General features: G+C 46.0%; 1 protein-coding gene and 1 non-coding gene across 4 annotated transcripts in view; one reads left to right on the top strand and one right to left on the bottom strand.

Moving 5' to 3' along the window:
• The window catches only part of LOC126263194 (cytoplasmic tRNA 2-thiolation protein 2-A), a 127,208-nt gene that overhangs the window by 66,138 nt on the left and 45,208 nt on the right, over positions 1-15,862 (bottom strand). For all 3 annotated transcript variants that reach the window (XR_007546862.1, XM_049960256.1, XM_049960257.1), the window contains exons 6-7: positions 7,796-7,927; positions 151-309 (exon numbers count right to left, since the gene is read on the bottom strand). Coding sequence is in view for 2 of the 3 variants with exons in the window: in XM_049960256.1 (XP_049816213.1) it covers positions 151-309; positions 7,796-7,927 (291 nt within the window). In the remaining variant the exon portion in view is untranslated. The remainder of the gene's footprint in view (positions 1-150; positions 310-7,795; positions 7,928-15,862) is intronic.
• On the top strand, positions 15,377-15,451 carry Trnas-uga (transfer RNA serine (anticodon UGA)). Its single transcript has one exon. It is a non-coding gene; the product is annotated as a tRNA-Ser (tRNA).

Raw genomic sequence — 15,862 nt, 5'->3', positions numbered from 1 at the left:
TTGTGTGAATTTATTTCTTCTCATTCATCCATAGTAAACACATACTTTGAATAATTCCTCCTCTTGTAAAGACGCACATTCAGTGTTTCAGTGCCTAATAACAACACACTTAAAGTAAATTCAAATTCTAAGAAAATATCATTTCTATACCTCACAGAGGGAACAAGTCTCATTTGAAAGCTTGATGTCCCTTGGCATACTAAGCTTTTCTCCAGTACGGAACACTACAGATGCAGTAGATGGGTAGTCCTGCTGAAGCTCCATTACAAATTTTTCAGTTAGCTTCTGAATGCTCTGGTTGGAGCTAACCTAAAACAGTATGTATAAAAATCATCTGTAAGACAACTGAGAAACCCAAGTGGGACAAATGCAAACACATATTTATGCTGTCTTTAAATAAACAATATATAGTGAAATAACACTACATACACCAGAAAAGTATGATTTTGAAAAACTGCAACCCCAGCACAAAGTTAAATTTGGATAGCTTTCAGGGTGACAGAGTAATAATTGAAACAATGGGAAGATCGTGAAAAATAAACAGTGTGAAGCATCATACTGATTACAGTTCTTTATTTTATGATAGTCCTGTAAAATATGTGAATACCAAGTAAATAGAATACTGAATGCTTAGCAGCTTTCAAATGTAGCACAAATGCTTGGTAGCTACAATCAAATACTGCTGATCTTGCTGACAACAAATATTGTCTGAACAACAAAATGTGACTGAATTTCGAAAAACATGGGAAGCTGAGTAAGGACAATTTTCTTCCCAATTTCAGTTGATGTAAGCTGGCCAGTCCAAAAAAAGCAATTTATTCTATTCTGATACACACAACAAGGCAGCTTCACATACCAGATAATTCACCAAGAGATATTTTGCCAATAAGTTCTCAACAAAGTTTTCTGTACTCACAGTTTTCCTCACATGGGAAAGTCCCCCCATTGCACCCCATTCAGATTTAGTGCTAAGATGGCCCAGTGGACAGCCTGTCAAAAACTGAACACAGATCAAGCATGAAAACAGGGAGAAGGTGGACTGAACTGCGAAGAAAGAAAGAAAAAAAATAATAAAAATAAATAAATAATAAAAAAAAGCAAAGTAGAAACGGTGAATGGTCCACTCACACAAACTGCAATAAAGAGCAGCCTGCAACAACAACAGTGTCGTGAGTTAGTGATCATGGTGTTGGATTGCCAAGCAGGTGAGCTGTGTTCAAAACTCCCTAGTGACATTCCTTCTTTCTTTTTTTTCACAGCATTATGAACTGCCCATCTCGTCATTGAAAGGTTTATGCTCTTTCTGCAGCCTTGGCAGTTATCATTCTATACGTTGGTTATAGAATATGAGTCACATGGTAAGAATACATTACCATCGCAAGTAAATGTGATGAATAGTCTGGTAGCGCGCGCCGTGGAATTTGAATCCCCGCCAAACATCACGGACGTCGAAGACCCCTAGAGGTCTCTGCAGCATGTGGCGGCGCGCACCTTCTGGCCCGTATTTAGTGTGAGGGCGCCACAGTGGAACACGTGGTTCCAGAGGCCAATAGTGACACCCCCGATAGAGTATTTAAGTGCCTGCCTCTTGCTCAGCCAGTAAGTCTAATTGTTGCGTGAGTCTTGACATCTCGCCTCGACAACAGACAGCGTGTTTACCGTTCTTTGTTTTTATTACTAGTGGACGTCTTGGATTCATTTGGTTGTCTCTGTCACTCCGTTGCTTCTTGCGTGTTGTCGTACTGTCTCTCTCGATCGTCCATCGTCGTTCTGTGTCTGTCCTTTCCATTTGTTTGTTTGTTCACGGGCCACTCTCCGTTTGGTCCCACCATGTTTTCTCGGCCACCCTGTGACTGTTCCGGTCGTGGTTACAACAGGTTACAACATCTTTGGCGATGAGGTAAACGGCAGTAGTTGCTTACATGGAGGCAAAGTTGGTCTGTCTTCTGGAACAACAGCAGCAGCAGCTCCAGTTAGACGTCTTACAACAGTCGCTGCAGTTGCTAACGGACAAAGTCGATGCTCGGGACGCATTACCACAACAGCTTCCGAGTCCTCGTGTGTCCGATGCTTTCCCATGTCCACCGTCGTTTCCACCCTTTAGTGACGCTAAAGAGGACTGGGAACCTACTTACATCAGCTGAAACAACATTTCACGGCTTTTCAAGTCACAAACGACTCCTTACAGCGGTCCTTGTTTTTGTCTTGGGCCTCCCCAGACATGTTCTTTTCTTCTCCGCAAGTTGGCACCACTGTCCGATCCTGTGGCTCTCTCTTTCCAGGAGATATGCTTTTTGCTGACAAACTATTATCCATGTGGTCGCCTCTCGGCTGGGGTTCCACCAGTACCATAAACAGCCTGATCAATCGTATCATTCCTGGGTCACGGACTTGCAGGGTCTCAGCCGTCGATGTGATTTTATGCGCACCAATCAGTAGTGCAAGGCTTCGTATGTGGACTCCCTGATCCAGGATGTGGTGGTTCATCTGGCTCCCGATCCTGAGGTCCGCACTGCGGCATTGAAACTCGACAACCCCTCCTTGGAAGAGATTCTCTGCATTGCGCACTCCTTTGAAACTGCTCAAGCGGCTAATGAGCGTCTTATGGCGCGACTGCAGGTGGCGGCAATCGCGGCGTCATGGGGGTCAGCCCTCGTGATGTCAATGTGGCCCGGCCGACAGAGGCCGGCTCGCTCCAGTCCTGCCCCTCCTGGGCCTCAAGATTCAGTCCATGCTCGGCAATCGGTTGTCCCACAGGATGACCCATCAGCATGGAAGCTTTTCCCCACGCTCTGCCTTTTCACAGAGGATGTCAGTTTTCAGGTCGACACTGGGTCACCGTCTCCCTGACTAATATGGCGACATATACCTGGTTGGGCTCTCCTGAGTTGTCACCTCCCTCTCGCTGTTTGGTTGCCTACGGAGACGGTTCCATTCCCCTTCGTGGGCAGTTCGTCATCCACGTGACGTACAAGCGTGTTCCCTGGTTCCTTACCCTCTTTGTTGTCGACCATCTGTCAGCTTCGAATAGACTTTTCAATTTCCGACAAAGTTAAGGTCGTTTCCGCAGCTGTTCCTTTTCAGGACTTGGACGATCTATGCTCCGCTTTTGCGTCATTTGCAACGGATCTTGGATGTGCTTCCGGTTTTCAGGCGCACATCACCCTACGGCCGGATGCAGAGCCTCGCTTTTCCTGGGCCGGGCCTCTTTCAGTGGCCTTATGGCTGGCGGTCAAGCAGGAACTTGATCGGCTCCAGGCCGCTGGCGTTCTGGAGCCTGTAACTTACAGTGCCTGGGTAACGCCACTGGTGATCATATGGAAACCCAATGGGTCCCTTCGGCTGTGTGGGGACTTTGGCATTACAGTCAATGCTCAGTCCCTTGTTGACACTTACTCCATTCCCCGACAGGAAGACCTTCTCACCAAGCTTGCCAGGGGAGAGTATTTTTCAAGGAGCGACCTGGCTGAGGCATACCACCAGTTGCCCTTGGATGCCGAATCTCAAAACATCATGGTTATCAACACGCCTTTCGGATTGTATAAGAACAAGTGCTTTCCCTTTGGTGTCTCTTCAGTGCCGGCCATTTTCCAGCAATTCCTGGAGCAGCTTACACAGCCTATCCCCACCTGTGTGAATTATCTGGATGACATCTTGGTCACTGGGTGTTCCCTCCAGGAACATTTGCAAAACCTCAGTGCCTTATTTCACGCTCTGCTATCTGCTGGTTTACATTATTGGTTGGACAATTCCCCCCCCCCCCCCCCCCCTCCAACCGGAAGTGGAATACTTACGCCACTGGCTTAGCAAAGATGGCATTCGCCCTTCGGGTCATAATGTCGCAGCCATTGAGGCCCTTTCTCGTCCCAAGGACTTATCTGAACTCCAGGTGTTTTTGGGCAAGGTTACTTATTACTTAAAGTTCTTGCCCCAGGCTGCCTCTGTTGCTCAACCCCTCAATCACTTGCGTTGCAAAGGGGTACCTTTTGATTGGACTCCTGCCTGTAACCAGGCTTTTCTCCATTTAAAGGCGATGCTGAAGTCCGCCCCTTGCCTTACTCCCTTCTCTCCAGACCACTCCATGGCTGTGGCGGCTGATGCGTCGGCATACGGCATTGGGGCCGTCCTCGCACACCAGGATGCCGATGGCTCTGAACAGCCGATCGCTTATGCCTCTAAGACGTTGACCCCAGCAGAACGGAACTACTCCCAGATTGAAAAGGAGGTCCTGGCGATCGTGTTCGCCGTCCAAAAATTTCACACCTATCTCTTTGGGGCAAAGTTCACCCTCCTGACGAACCATAAACCCTTAATTACACTTTTTGGACCCCGCTCTCAGCTTCCAGAGCAGACGGCTCAACGTCTCCAAAGCTGGGCCTTGTTTTCACATAATTACGCTTACACTATCCGGTATAAGCCCACCGCCCACCATGCTAATGCGGACAGTTTGTCACGTCTCCCAGCAGGTCCTGATCCTGCCTTTGACCAACAGGAGGTCCTCTGCTTTCACATTGATTCCGCCTGCCGGGATGCGCTGGACAGTCTGCCTCTGATGGCTGCTCACATTGCTGAGACCACTCCCCGTGACCCTGTCTTGCAGCAGGTTCTCCACTATGTAGTCCACGAGTGGCCCTCCTATGTTATTCATCAGATGCAGTCCGATTTCAGCCCCTGGCACCACCTGTCCCACAGGCTCCCTGTGGTCGATGATGTCCTTCTGTTGGCCACGGAGTCGGATGCCCATCGGATGGTCATCCCTCCGGCATTGCGGCTTCAGATACTCAGTTTGTGACACCGCGTGTACTGGGGTATGTCCCGTATGAACGTTTTGGGTCACCGGCATGTGTATTGGCCCGGCATCGATGGCGATGTTGAGCATCTGGTCTGTGGGTGCAATGTCTGTGCGCGTCACCAGGCAAGCCCCCCCTCAGTCGTTTGCACCCTGGCCTGTGCCTCGCTGGCCCTGGGATTGCATCCATATCGATTTTGCAAGCCCGTTTTTGGGGTCCATGTGGTTACTCATCATTGATGACAACTCCAAATACCCATATGTTGTCCGCTTGGCATCCACCACCAGGGAGGCTACACTCACGGCCCTGGCTCAGGTTCTCGCCATTGAGGGCCTGCCACACATGTTGGTCTCCGATAAGGGTCCCCAATTCATGGCGTCCTCCTTCCATGACTTCTGTCAGGCCAACGGTATTGAACATATCCGTAGCCCCCCCCTTTGTCCAATGGCGGGGCGGAAGGGATTGTCCGCACTTTTAAACACCAGTTGACAAAGGCGGTCGACACATCTCCAACCAATGAGCCCTCACCCTGTTTTTGAGCACCTATCACACTATGCCAATTGACAGACGCAGTCTGGCAGAGCTCCTTAATGGGCAACAGCCACAGACCCTGCTCCATTTGCTGACACCATCCCCCTCCCGGCCCCACTCCTGGCCCTCACAGCGGTATGCCCCTGGCACAGCCGTGTGGGCCCGCGAGTTTGGGCGCAAGGTGGGTTGGACACCCGCCATGGTCGCCACGGCCCATGGGCGGCGTGTGACGTCAGTGCAGACCTTGAAAGGGTTGGAGCGCCACCATCATAATCAGCTCTGCCCGCGTGCCTCCACAGGACTCGTGCCGCCCCCTCTTCCCCTACCTCCTTCGGGTGCAGATGTGGTCCTCAAGTCACCGTCCCTGCCCCCAGTTGCCATCTCCCTGCGGGCCTGGGCCGGCCCTCTCTGCCCCCGGGTTGATCGGCGGCTCCCTCCCCCACCCTGGACTCTGTATCAGCTGTCATGGATACCTCGGGTGTCCCTTCCTCCTCGCCAATAGCAGTTGATGAGCCGGGCTCCTCTCCCAACTGCCGCCCACCTCGGCACCGTCCGGGGCATTTCCGCCCCTAGGCACAAGTTTCACGGGGGAGGGATCTGGTACCATGCTCCGCGGAATTTGAATCCCCGCAAGACATCATGGACGTTGAAGATCTCTAGAGGTCTCTGCACCATCACACCGTAAGCTGTGGCGGCTCATGCCTCTTGGCCCGTATTTAATGTGAGGGCGCCACAGTGGAACACGTGGTTCAAACGGCCAATAGCGGCGCCCCCAATAGAGTATTTAAGTGCCTGCCTCTCGCTCAGCCAGCGAGTCTAATCATTGCGTGAGTCTTGACATCTCGCCTCGACAACGGACAGCGTGTTTACCGTTCTTTGTTTTTATTACTGGTGGTGGACGTCATGGATTCATCTGGTTGTCTCTGTCACTCCGTTGCTTCTTGCATGTTGTCGTTGTGAGGTCTCTCTATATCGTCCGTCGTTGTTTCGTGTCCATCCCTTCCGTTTGTTTGTTTGTTCGTGGGCCACCTCTATGTTTGGTCCCGCTGCACTTTCTCGGCCACCCTGTGACCGTTCCAGTTGCGGTTACAACAGGTTACAACAAATAGTGAGAGCAGGCGAGATACTACACAGACGTTTCACAGAAATGAAAACAACAAATAAACGGGTGTGAACTACATTACAAGAAGAAACTTTGAGAGTCGAGACTTCTAAAACAGAACGCAACTTCAAAAATGTTAAAAACTTATGTTTTGACAGAGCACAGAGAAACTGTGTGATTGTGAGACTGATACCTTCATTTGTTGCAGTTTATATGACGAACTATTACATTTTCATCATTTCCCTGGGAGTGATCTCATTCAAATTCATACAAACACCTATATCGGACAAGGAGGCATATCTCACTCACCAGTCATACAAATTAGGTACATCGATAAGAGATTCCTGTCATATGACACATGTATGTCACTAATGCTGCGTATGACACAGAGCAGGTGTGCTTTTTGGTGGGGGATTCCATTGACTTGTTGCTTTTTTTAAATTTTCTTTTTAACTTTGGGTTTGAACACGGCTCATCTGCTTGGTAGTCCAATACTGTAACCGCTTAACCACACCACAATTCCATTTCTCTTCACGAATACTCTATATTGCACTTCTTTTCTTGACCCCTTCATTGTTACCCCCCGCCCCCCACCTTCTTACTGTTTCCATGCTTGATCTGTGATCTGTTTCTGAAGGGCTGTACACTGGGCCCACTTACCACTAAATCTGACGGGGGTGCGAGGGGGAGTTTCCCCTGTTAGTAAATAGAACTGTCTACAAGATACATACACATCCAACATACATGTCCAAGTTCTGTATAAAATTTTTCACCAATTATACTGTGCTGTTCACCTTCTGTGATGCCTCTGAAGATAAATACTCCCATTAACCACTGCTCATTATCATACATGATTCTGCATTTGCACACCAAACGGCTGAGCTGTGTATTGCCCCACTAGTAAGTATTCAACATTGTAAAAACCAATATTGTACTTACTTAGACATTTATTATTCATGAACTGATGTATGTGAGATCTGTACTTTCTGAACACTAGAACAGAGAATAACTCTGATAAGCAAACATTCTGCTGCTACTTAATTTTAAAAATTCCATATTTTCCGTGGCACTGAAAATGAAAGATTATCAACGATGTAGAGAAGCTTGTATATTATACAGCATGTCTATACTAACATGAGACAAGTTAGTTAATCAAATTTCATATTAAGCTGGGACCCAAACAGATCACAAAAAATCAAAAATAATTCCAAATGGCACTTGGAGCAGCAATAACAGCTACTGGAAACAATATTCATTTGACATGTGAACTGAAGCTGAAACACGGATGAAAACAAATAAAAGTGTATCACTGTCTTAATTCCAAAACTGTTCCTCCAGCCCCCCCCCCCCCCCCCCCCATTTCAGTTCTTACCTTTGTAACAATTGATGGTATGTGAACTCCACTGACTTTGTTGAAAACATTGTAAAAGATAATTTCCTTCTTCATGAAATCACGCATGGGGCGAAGTATTAACAGATTGTTATCAGTATCATCGCAAAATCCCTAGATACAAAAAAAAAAAAAAAAAAAAACAAATTTATAAAAGAAATGTAAAAAAATTTCTTCTACACTAGCATTTTAAGATATAAATTTATTAAAATAATATAATTAACATTAATTATTCGAAAATGAGTAATGGTATAGGATGAAACCATATTCAAAAGATGAGAAGATGATTTAATGGCCACAAACATTAGGGTTCAAGTACCCAGAAAATTTGCTACATCTAACAGCACTGGTGTGTGTGACAACGCTGGTGTGTGTGTGGGCGTGCGTGTGCATGCCTTGTGCAAGTAATTGTCTCAAGAAAATGTGGAGATGCTCATTAAAGTAACAGCAACTTCTGAGGGTGCAGACAGTATTTGAGACATATTTCTTTATCTTTTTCTTTTGGAAGACAGAGTCAATGTTGATTTCACCTGCCACCCATCACCGGTTGAGCCCAAGTTTGGTCACAGACTTTGAGAGCATCAGTACTGAGTATTAGGAAGACAGTACTTAGCTTGTGTTCTGTGAGTAGTAACAGTGAACAGTAATTGCTTGTAGAAGGCACAAGCAGCACCTCAAATTAACATGTATTTACTTTGTGATTCTTGAGTTTCTCCCGGCGTATTTGATAATCAAAATACCCACGGGTGTACTGCCGGTCTACAGTGTCCAACGGGCACAATATTTCGGTGATCATACATGTCGCCATCATCAGGTGAACTGACGGACTGAGCTCCTGTGAACGTGCCGGCACAGAGATCCGTACGCTATGGCTACTCAGAGGGAACTGGTTTCGGTCGCGGCAGTGGCCAATTTAAATACCCTCCGCCCGCGGCGCGCTCCCTCCGCTGTCCGCGCCCCACGCCACGGTCGCGCGGTGGAACAGATTGCAAGGGCGTCTGAGATGACGTCATCTCAGATGTCGTCGCAATCTGTTCCACCGCGCGACCGTGGTGCGGGGCGCAGACAGCGGAGGGAGTGCACCGCGGGCAGAGGGTATTTAAATCAGCCGCTGCCGCGACCGAACCCAGTTCCCTCTGAGCAGCTGTAGCATACGGATCTCCGTGCCGGCATGTTCACAGGAGCTCAGTCCGTCAGTTCACCTGATGATGGCGACATGTATGATTGCCGAAATATTGTTCCCTTTGGACACTGTAGACCGGCAGTACACCCATGGATATTTTGATTATGTATTTACTTTGTTTCTAAACAGAAAGTATTGAAACCATTTGAAAGTTTAGTGTACAGATCATTTTGGATTCCTCCTACCGGCCACTGCAACTTCTCTCCTCTCTTGTTTGTGTCGGTGCTGACTCCCACAGTAGCCAACACAACATCTAGTGACAAGAATTACAGAAACAATGCTGCCTTTACTCTCTGTCACTCTGCCATAGCACACCACTAATATTTCTCCCTTTTCTTTCAGAGGTGCATTGCTACTAATTGTTCTTTCTTTTGCCTTGCTTCTACTTATAATTTAATGCAGCACTCCTCTCAATAAAATTGCCTCTAAGACGCCTCCTACACCATCTGCGCCTACGGCTCCAGTTGCTGCTGGCTTTGATCTAATGCAGTTAATTCAGTTTCAGAACTAACAAAAGTCACAGTTGATGACAGTCGTTGAACAGCTCATTAACTCACAAACCACTGCTGCATCAACTCTACCACAACAGGCAGCCCCATCCATGGACCACCTCTGTGCATTCCACCGTTCTGAGCTTCTGACGCGTAACAAGAGGAATGGAATGAGTACTATGCTTAGTTCCATGCTCACTGTGCTACACATCAAGTGAAATTTACTGTGAAACTTTCTTATTTCTTGTCAATGCCCAGCACAGGAGTTTACCGCCTTGTTCAGGAGTTATTCCTGACTAGTAGACCAGAGTTGATAGTTTTTGAAGATTTATTTTGTGCCCTCACTATATATTATGAGGATCAAGTAGAGGTTGGTGCAGCTCATTACATGTTCTTTTGACTGCGGAAAGAACCAGAGTACACATAACGCCAAAGAGTCTCTAAACCTCAAGGTTTGACACAACAGTGTCATTTTCAATGTAGCTGTTGACAGTACTGTAGTGATGCAATGATCCATGATGCAATTATGTACAATATGCCAGACAGTAGTATTCATGAACAAATTCTCAAACATTCTAAACCAACTTTGAAAAATAGTATTATATATTATTGAACATCAGCAGTCGTGTGATAGTGCCATAGAAAACTTTGAGGAAGCTCCCATTTGCAGTGTAATGCAAAGTGACCACGTGCAAGTAGGCCACAATGCCACAGTGAGAGTAAACAAGTGTTAATGCACGTATCTGCTGTGAAATCATGTCCCCACTGCTTTTCCATGCATAAAAGACAAAACTATACTTCGCAGAATGTGACTTGCTTTGCCAAGCCAAGTCATGTACAGTCTATATGCTTGCAGCAGAAAACCAACTCCATCCACATTTGCTCTCATAAGTGCAGAGCACCTTCTCACTCAGTGAATGTAGTTTTTTCTGAACCAGCAACCAGTACTAGTAATTACAAAACTCAAGATGTGCCTTCACTCTGCCCAAGTGCTGTGCAACGACAATCAATTGAACTGTTTGTGAAATTCATCACTGCTAGACACTTTGTGCAACTTCAGTTAGACAGTGGCACTTCCGTTACATCGCTTAATCATGCCACTTATGAACAGTTAGGCTCACAATAGCTGACAAAATCTTGCATGCAACTTACTGCATATAATGGGCAGGACATTCCAGAGCTTCATACATGTAGTCTGCCTGTCACATTCCTGCCTCACACCAGAACAGTGACCTGTACAATTTTGCATTCGCAAGACTGAAAATATTTTTGGGTTACATTTTTTTGGTCTTTGTATTCAGGACAATGTACTTTCTGTTTCTACTTGCAACCCAAAAGACAGTGTAACTTGATTGACAGAAGAGTTTCCTGATTTATATTCTGAACGAATTTTGGCAGAACAAATAATTTTGTGCCACATGTTACAATGAAGGACAATGGCGCAACCTGTCCCTCAGGGCACTTAAGAGATAAAGTTGCAAGTGAACTTAAAGACTGACAAGTCAATGGTGTTATTGCTCCTATCCAGACTGGTCAATGGGCTTCTCCCTTAGTAATCTTACTAAATCCTTCTGGAAGGCTTTGTCTTTATATTGACTATAAATCCACTGTGAATCCACGAACAATAATTGATACTATCCATTGCCTCACCCTGAGGAATTAAGGGACAGGCTTGGTTCAGGCAGCTATTTTTCAAAAACTGACTTATGCGATGCATATTTGCAAATTCTGCCACATGAGGAGTCTCAGAAAGTGTTTGTGGTCAACACACATTTACTGTTGTTCAAATTTTTGCACTTACTCTTTGGCAGCACTTTTGCACCTGCCATAATCCAATTCTACTTAGAACAGCTTACTGCAAACGTTCCACTCTGTTCAGATTACTTGGGTGATGTTGTGGTGTCAGGACATACACCGGAGGAATGTATAAGTAACCTCTGTACGCTTTTTCAAGAGCTTCAAGTTGTAGGTTTGAAGTATCACCTGGACAAATGTGCCTTTTTTCAGTCTGAACATAGGCCATGTTCTTAATATCAAAGGTGTTCATCCCCTTGAAAAAACACCTGCTGGCTATCTAGGACCTCCCTGCCCCACAGAATGTGATGGAATTGCAGTCAGTTTGTGACTCCATTATATACTTTGCACTGGAAGAATGTGCATTTTGCTTGGACCAAAGACTGTCAGTATGCTTTCCAGAAACTTAAAAATGCTTTGTTGAGTGAAAGATGCCTTGTTCATTTTGATCCCGCTTAAGCCTGTGGCTTTGACAGTGGATGCTTCTTCATACACAATGTGATCAAAAGTATCCGGACACCTGGCTGAAAATGACTTACAAGTTTGCGGCACCCTCCATTGGTAATGCTGGAATTCAATATGGTGCTGGCCCACCCTTAGCCTTGATGACAGCTTCCACTCTTGCAGGTATAAGTTCAGTCAGGTGCTGAAAGGTTTCTTGGGGAATGGCAGCCCATTCTTCAAGAAGTGCTGCACTGAGGAGAGGTATCGATGTCGGTCAGTGAGGCCTGGCACGAAGTCGGCGTTCCAAAACATCCCAAAGGTGTTCTATAGGATTCAGGTTATGCCTCTGTGCAGGCCAATCCATTACAGTGACATTATTGTGCCAGAATGAGATTTTCACTCTGCAGCGGAGTGTGCGCTGATATGAAACTTCCTGGCAGATTAAAACTGTGTGCCCGACCGAGACTCGAACTCGGGACCTTTGCCTTTCGCGGGCAAGTGCTCTACCATCTGAGCTACCGAAGCACAACTCACGTCCGGTACCCACAGCTTTACTTCTGCCCGCGAAAGGCAAAGGTCCCGAGTTCGAGTCTCGGTCGGGCACACAGTTTTAACCTGCCATGAAGTGATATTATTGTGTGTAAACACTCCACCACAGGCTGTGCATTATGAACAGGTGCTCGATGGCGTTGAAAGATGCAATCGCCATCCTCGAATTGCTCTTCAAGAGTGGGAAGCAAGAAGGTGCTTAAAACGTCAATGTAGGCCTTTGCTGAGATAGTGCCATGAAAAACAAGGAGTGCAAGCCCCCTCCATGAAAAACAAGATCACATCATAACACCACAGTCTCCAAATTTTAATGCTGGCACTTCACACATTGGCAGATGGTATTCGCAATACCAACACCCTGCCATCGGATCGCCACATGGTGTACTGTGATTCGTCACTCCACACAACATTTCCCCACTGTGCAATTGCCCAATGTTTACACTCCTTACACCAAGTGAGGAGTCGTTTGGCATTTACTGGCGAGATGTGTGGCTTATAAGCAGACGCTCAACCATGAAATCAAAGTTTTCTCACTTCCCGCCTAACTATAATAGTACTTGCAGTGGATCCTGATGCAGTCTGGAATTCCTGTGTGATGGTCTGGATAGATGTCTGCCTATTACATATTGCAACCCTCTTCAACTTACAGCGGTCTCTGTCAGTCAACAGACGAGATTGGCCTGTACGCTTTTGTGCCGTATGTGTCCCTTAACGTTTCCACTTCACTATCACATCAGAAACAGTGGACCTAGGGATTTTTAGGAGTATGGAACTCCCATGCACAGACTATGACAGAAGTGATAGCCAATCACCTGACCACGTTCAAAGTCAGTGAGTTCCGCGGAGCACCCCATTCTGCTCTTCCATGATATCTAATGACTACTGAGATCGCTGATATGGAGTACCTGCCAGTAGATGGCAGTACAATGCACCTAATATGAAAAACATATGTTTTGGGGAGTGTCCGGATACTTTTGATCACATAGTGTAAAGAATTAAAGGTGTGCTCTTGCACAGATTTGGTTCACAGGACAGGCCAATTGTTATTATCTATGGTGTGACAAAGTTTCACCATATCTGTTTGGTCCGAAGTTTTACCTAATGATGGACCATAAGCCACTTCAATATTTGTATCATCCATCCTAACATGTTCCACTACACATGGCTCAGAGGCTGTCACAGTATCTGTAGAAAATATCGTACCAGCCCATGTCGAAGCATGCAAATCTTGATGTCCTTTCTTGCCTTACTGTTGGTCCTGGATCTGAATTCGATGCTGCTGCTTCTCTCATTGTCAGATCAATGTGTAGGACACTGAACTTCATGGATTTCTCATCTGTGCTATAGGAAAATTGCACAGGCCACAGAAGCAGACCCTGATTTGAACCTTTGTTGCACTACATCCATAACGCTTGGGCCTTGTTTAGTGAAAAACATTCAGAATTTTTCTACGTGTTGATATTTTGCTCCCGGCACAGCCTCTTTGTCCAGCACAGTGTGATTTTAATGCAACATGACTATGAACAATAGCATGGGCTTATTTCTAAATTGTTGCAAAAATGTTGTGATTGCTCCACCAAGGTCACTAGGGAATTGTACGCACAAAACAGTTGCTGTACCTCTTCCTTGCAACCTACCGTTCCCAATCCCGTGACAGTCCGTCACCAGTGTAGCTTCTACATAGTCAGTGCCACCACACGCTGCTCTACATGCTGCACCCACCAAAGTGCACGGCACCTCACATGCTCTGCAAGTATTGCTTTGTGCCTAATGACTATTCTTTTCAGGGTTTTTTATTGCACCAGGCTCTGGAAGAGAGGAACAAAGCTTCAAAATTTGGGTGCTTGCACATACTTAATTTAAGGTCCTGATGGGTTGCTGCATCACCATCAGAACCAGATTTGCACTTGTTGAGTACAAGATTCTTCTGCAGATTTTCTTTTACCAGATTTGCATCCTACTGGGATCTTGCAACCGGCACGGCTGCCCCCAGGTGCCTCTATGGCACCGCCTGCAGAACTAATGGAACTGCACCCACCTCCTGCGGAACCAATGGAATTGCACCCATCGCCTTAGCCACTGCAGCATCTCAACTCCCCAGCACTCATCCCGGCACCTGCCATAGTCAACATTGCCATCACTGCCCTTTTTGTTTTTTGTCAGACTGGCGCAGGAATATGGTGGGCATTTTTCCGGGTTTTCCAACTAACATTCACCTCGGAGCACAGGACGGAAGTCAGTGCGTGGCTGGGGCCTTGGCTTCAGTCCCTGCTGCGACTCCCACCTCCTCACGCCACCCAGCTTCCTGACTCCCCCCCCCCCTCCCAATCGTTGTAAGATGGCTCCCTATAAGACAACGGTGTGGCATTTTGGCGAGGAGGGGGGGGAGGGGGGCGCCTGCCTGCAGTCCTAAGGCATCGACTGCACACGGACCGGTGCAGCACTGCAAAATGGTACCAAAAAGGTGCTAACACGTGAGCCAATGGAAAGAGTGGGCAGCACCACACCTCGAGGAAGACAATGTTCAGCTGCCTATCGCTGGTTGTGCCCCAGTTCAGTCAAACACTTTGAGAGCCTCAGTAATGAGTGTTAGGAAGAGGATACTTAGCTTGGGTTCTGCGAGCAGTAATAGTAATTGCTTGTAGGAGGCACAAGCAGCAGTTCAAGTTAAGTTTTATTTATTTTCTTTTTAGAAGTATTGTAATCATCTGAATGTTTAATGTACAGATCATTTTGGATTCCTGTTACTGGCCATTGCAATTTCTCTCCTTCCTTGTTTGTGCAGTGCTGACTCCCACCATAGTCGATACAACAGACAAATATGCATTAAAAAAGAACAACAGTATGTATTATTTGAAACTGGCAGCATTAATTAGGAAAATATAATAGAGCTGATAAAATCAAGAGAAAGAGGGATAGTTGTTTCTGATAAAAAGCTTACAAAATAAGAGTCTAAAGTTTTATAAAAAAAAGACAAAAAAAGAAAACTAAAAAAGATTAAAACTGTGTGCCCGACCGAGACTCGAACTCGGGACCTTTGCCTTGGAAGGTAGGAGAGAAGGTACTGGCAGAAGTAAACCTGTGGGTACCGGGCGTGAGTCGTGCTTCGGTAGCTCAGTTGGTAGAGCACTTGCCCGTGAAAGGCAAAGGTCCCGAGTTCGAGTCTCGGTCGGGCACACAGTTTTAATCTGCCAGGAAGTTTCATATCAGCGCACACTCCGCTGCAGAGTGAAAATCTCATTCTGAAAACTAAAAAAGATGTCAGTTTCAAGATCAAGTGAACACAAATAAAAGAAATATGTTACAAATTATTGTATTCGAGTAGAATAAAAAAAAAAAATTAGATGCTTTAGTGTAGGAAGTCCCAGGAAGAATAAGGAATAACATGAAAGAAAAGCTTGATTTAAAATGAAAGAAAAGAATACATGTGTCAAAACTGACATAAAACTCAATAAATACCACATAAATACAACCTACTAAGCAGCATCAACTGACTCATATAAAATTACAAAAGGTGTCAGAAACATTAATCTCACTGACAAAAGGGACAACAAGTTTGAAGGCAAAGGTCCTATTGCTTGTACTGAG

The sequence above is a fragment of the Schistocerca nitens genome, chromosome 6, assembly GCF_023898315.1.
Source record: "Schistocerca nitens isolate TAMUIC-IGC-003100 chromosome 6, iqSchNite1.1, whole genome shotgun sequence".
Classification (NCBI taxonomy): domain Eukaryota; kingdom Metazoa; phylum Arthropoda; class Insecta; order Orthoptera; family Acrididae; genus Schistocerca; species Schistocerca nitens.
This window is presented reverse-complemented; position numbering and strand designations above follow the sequence as displayed.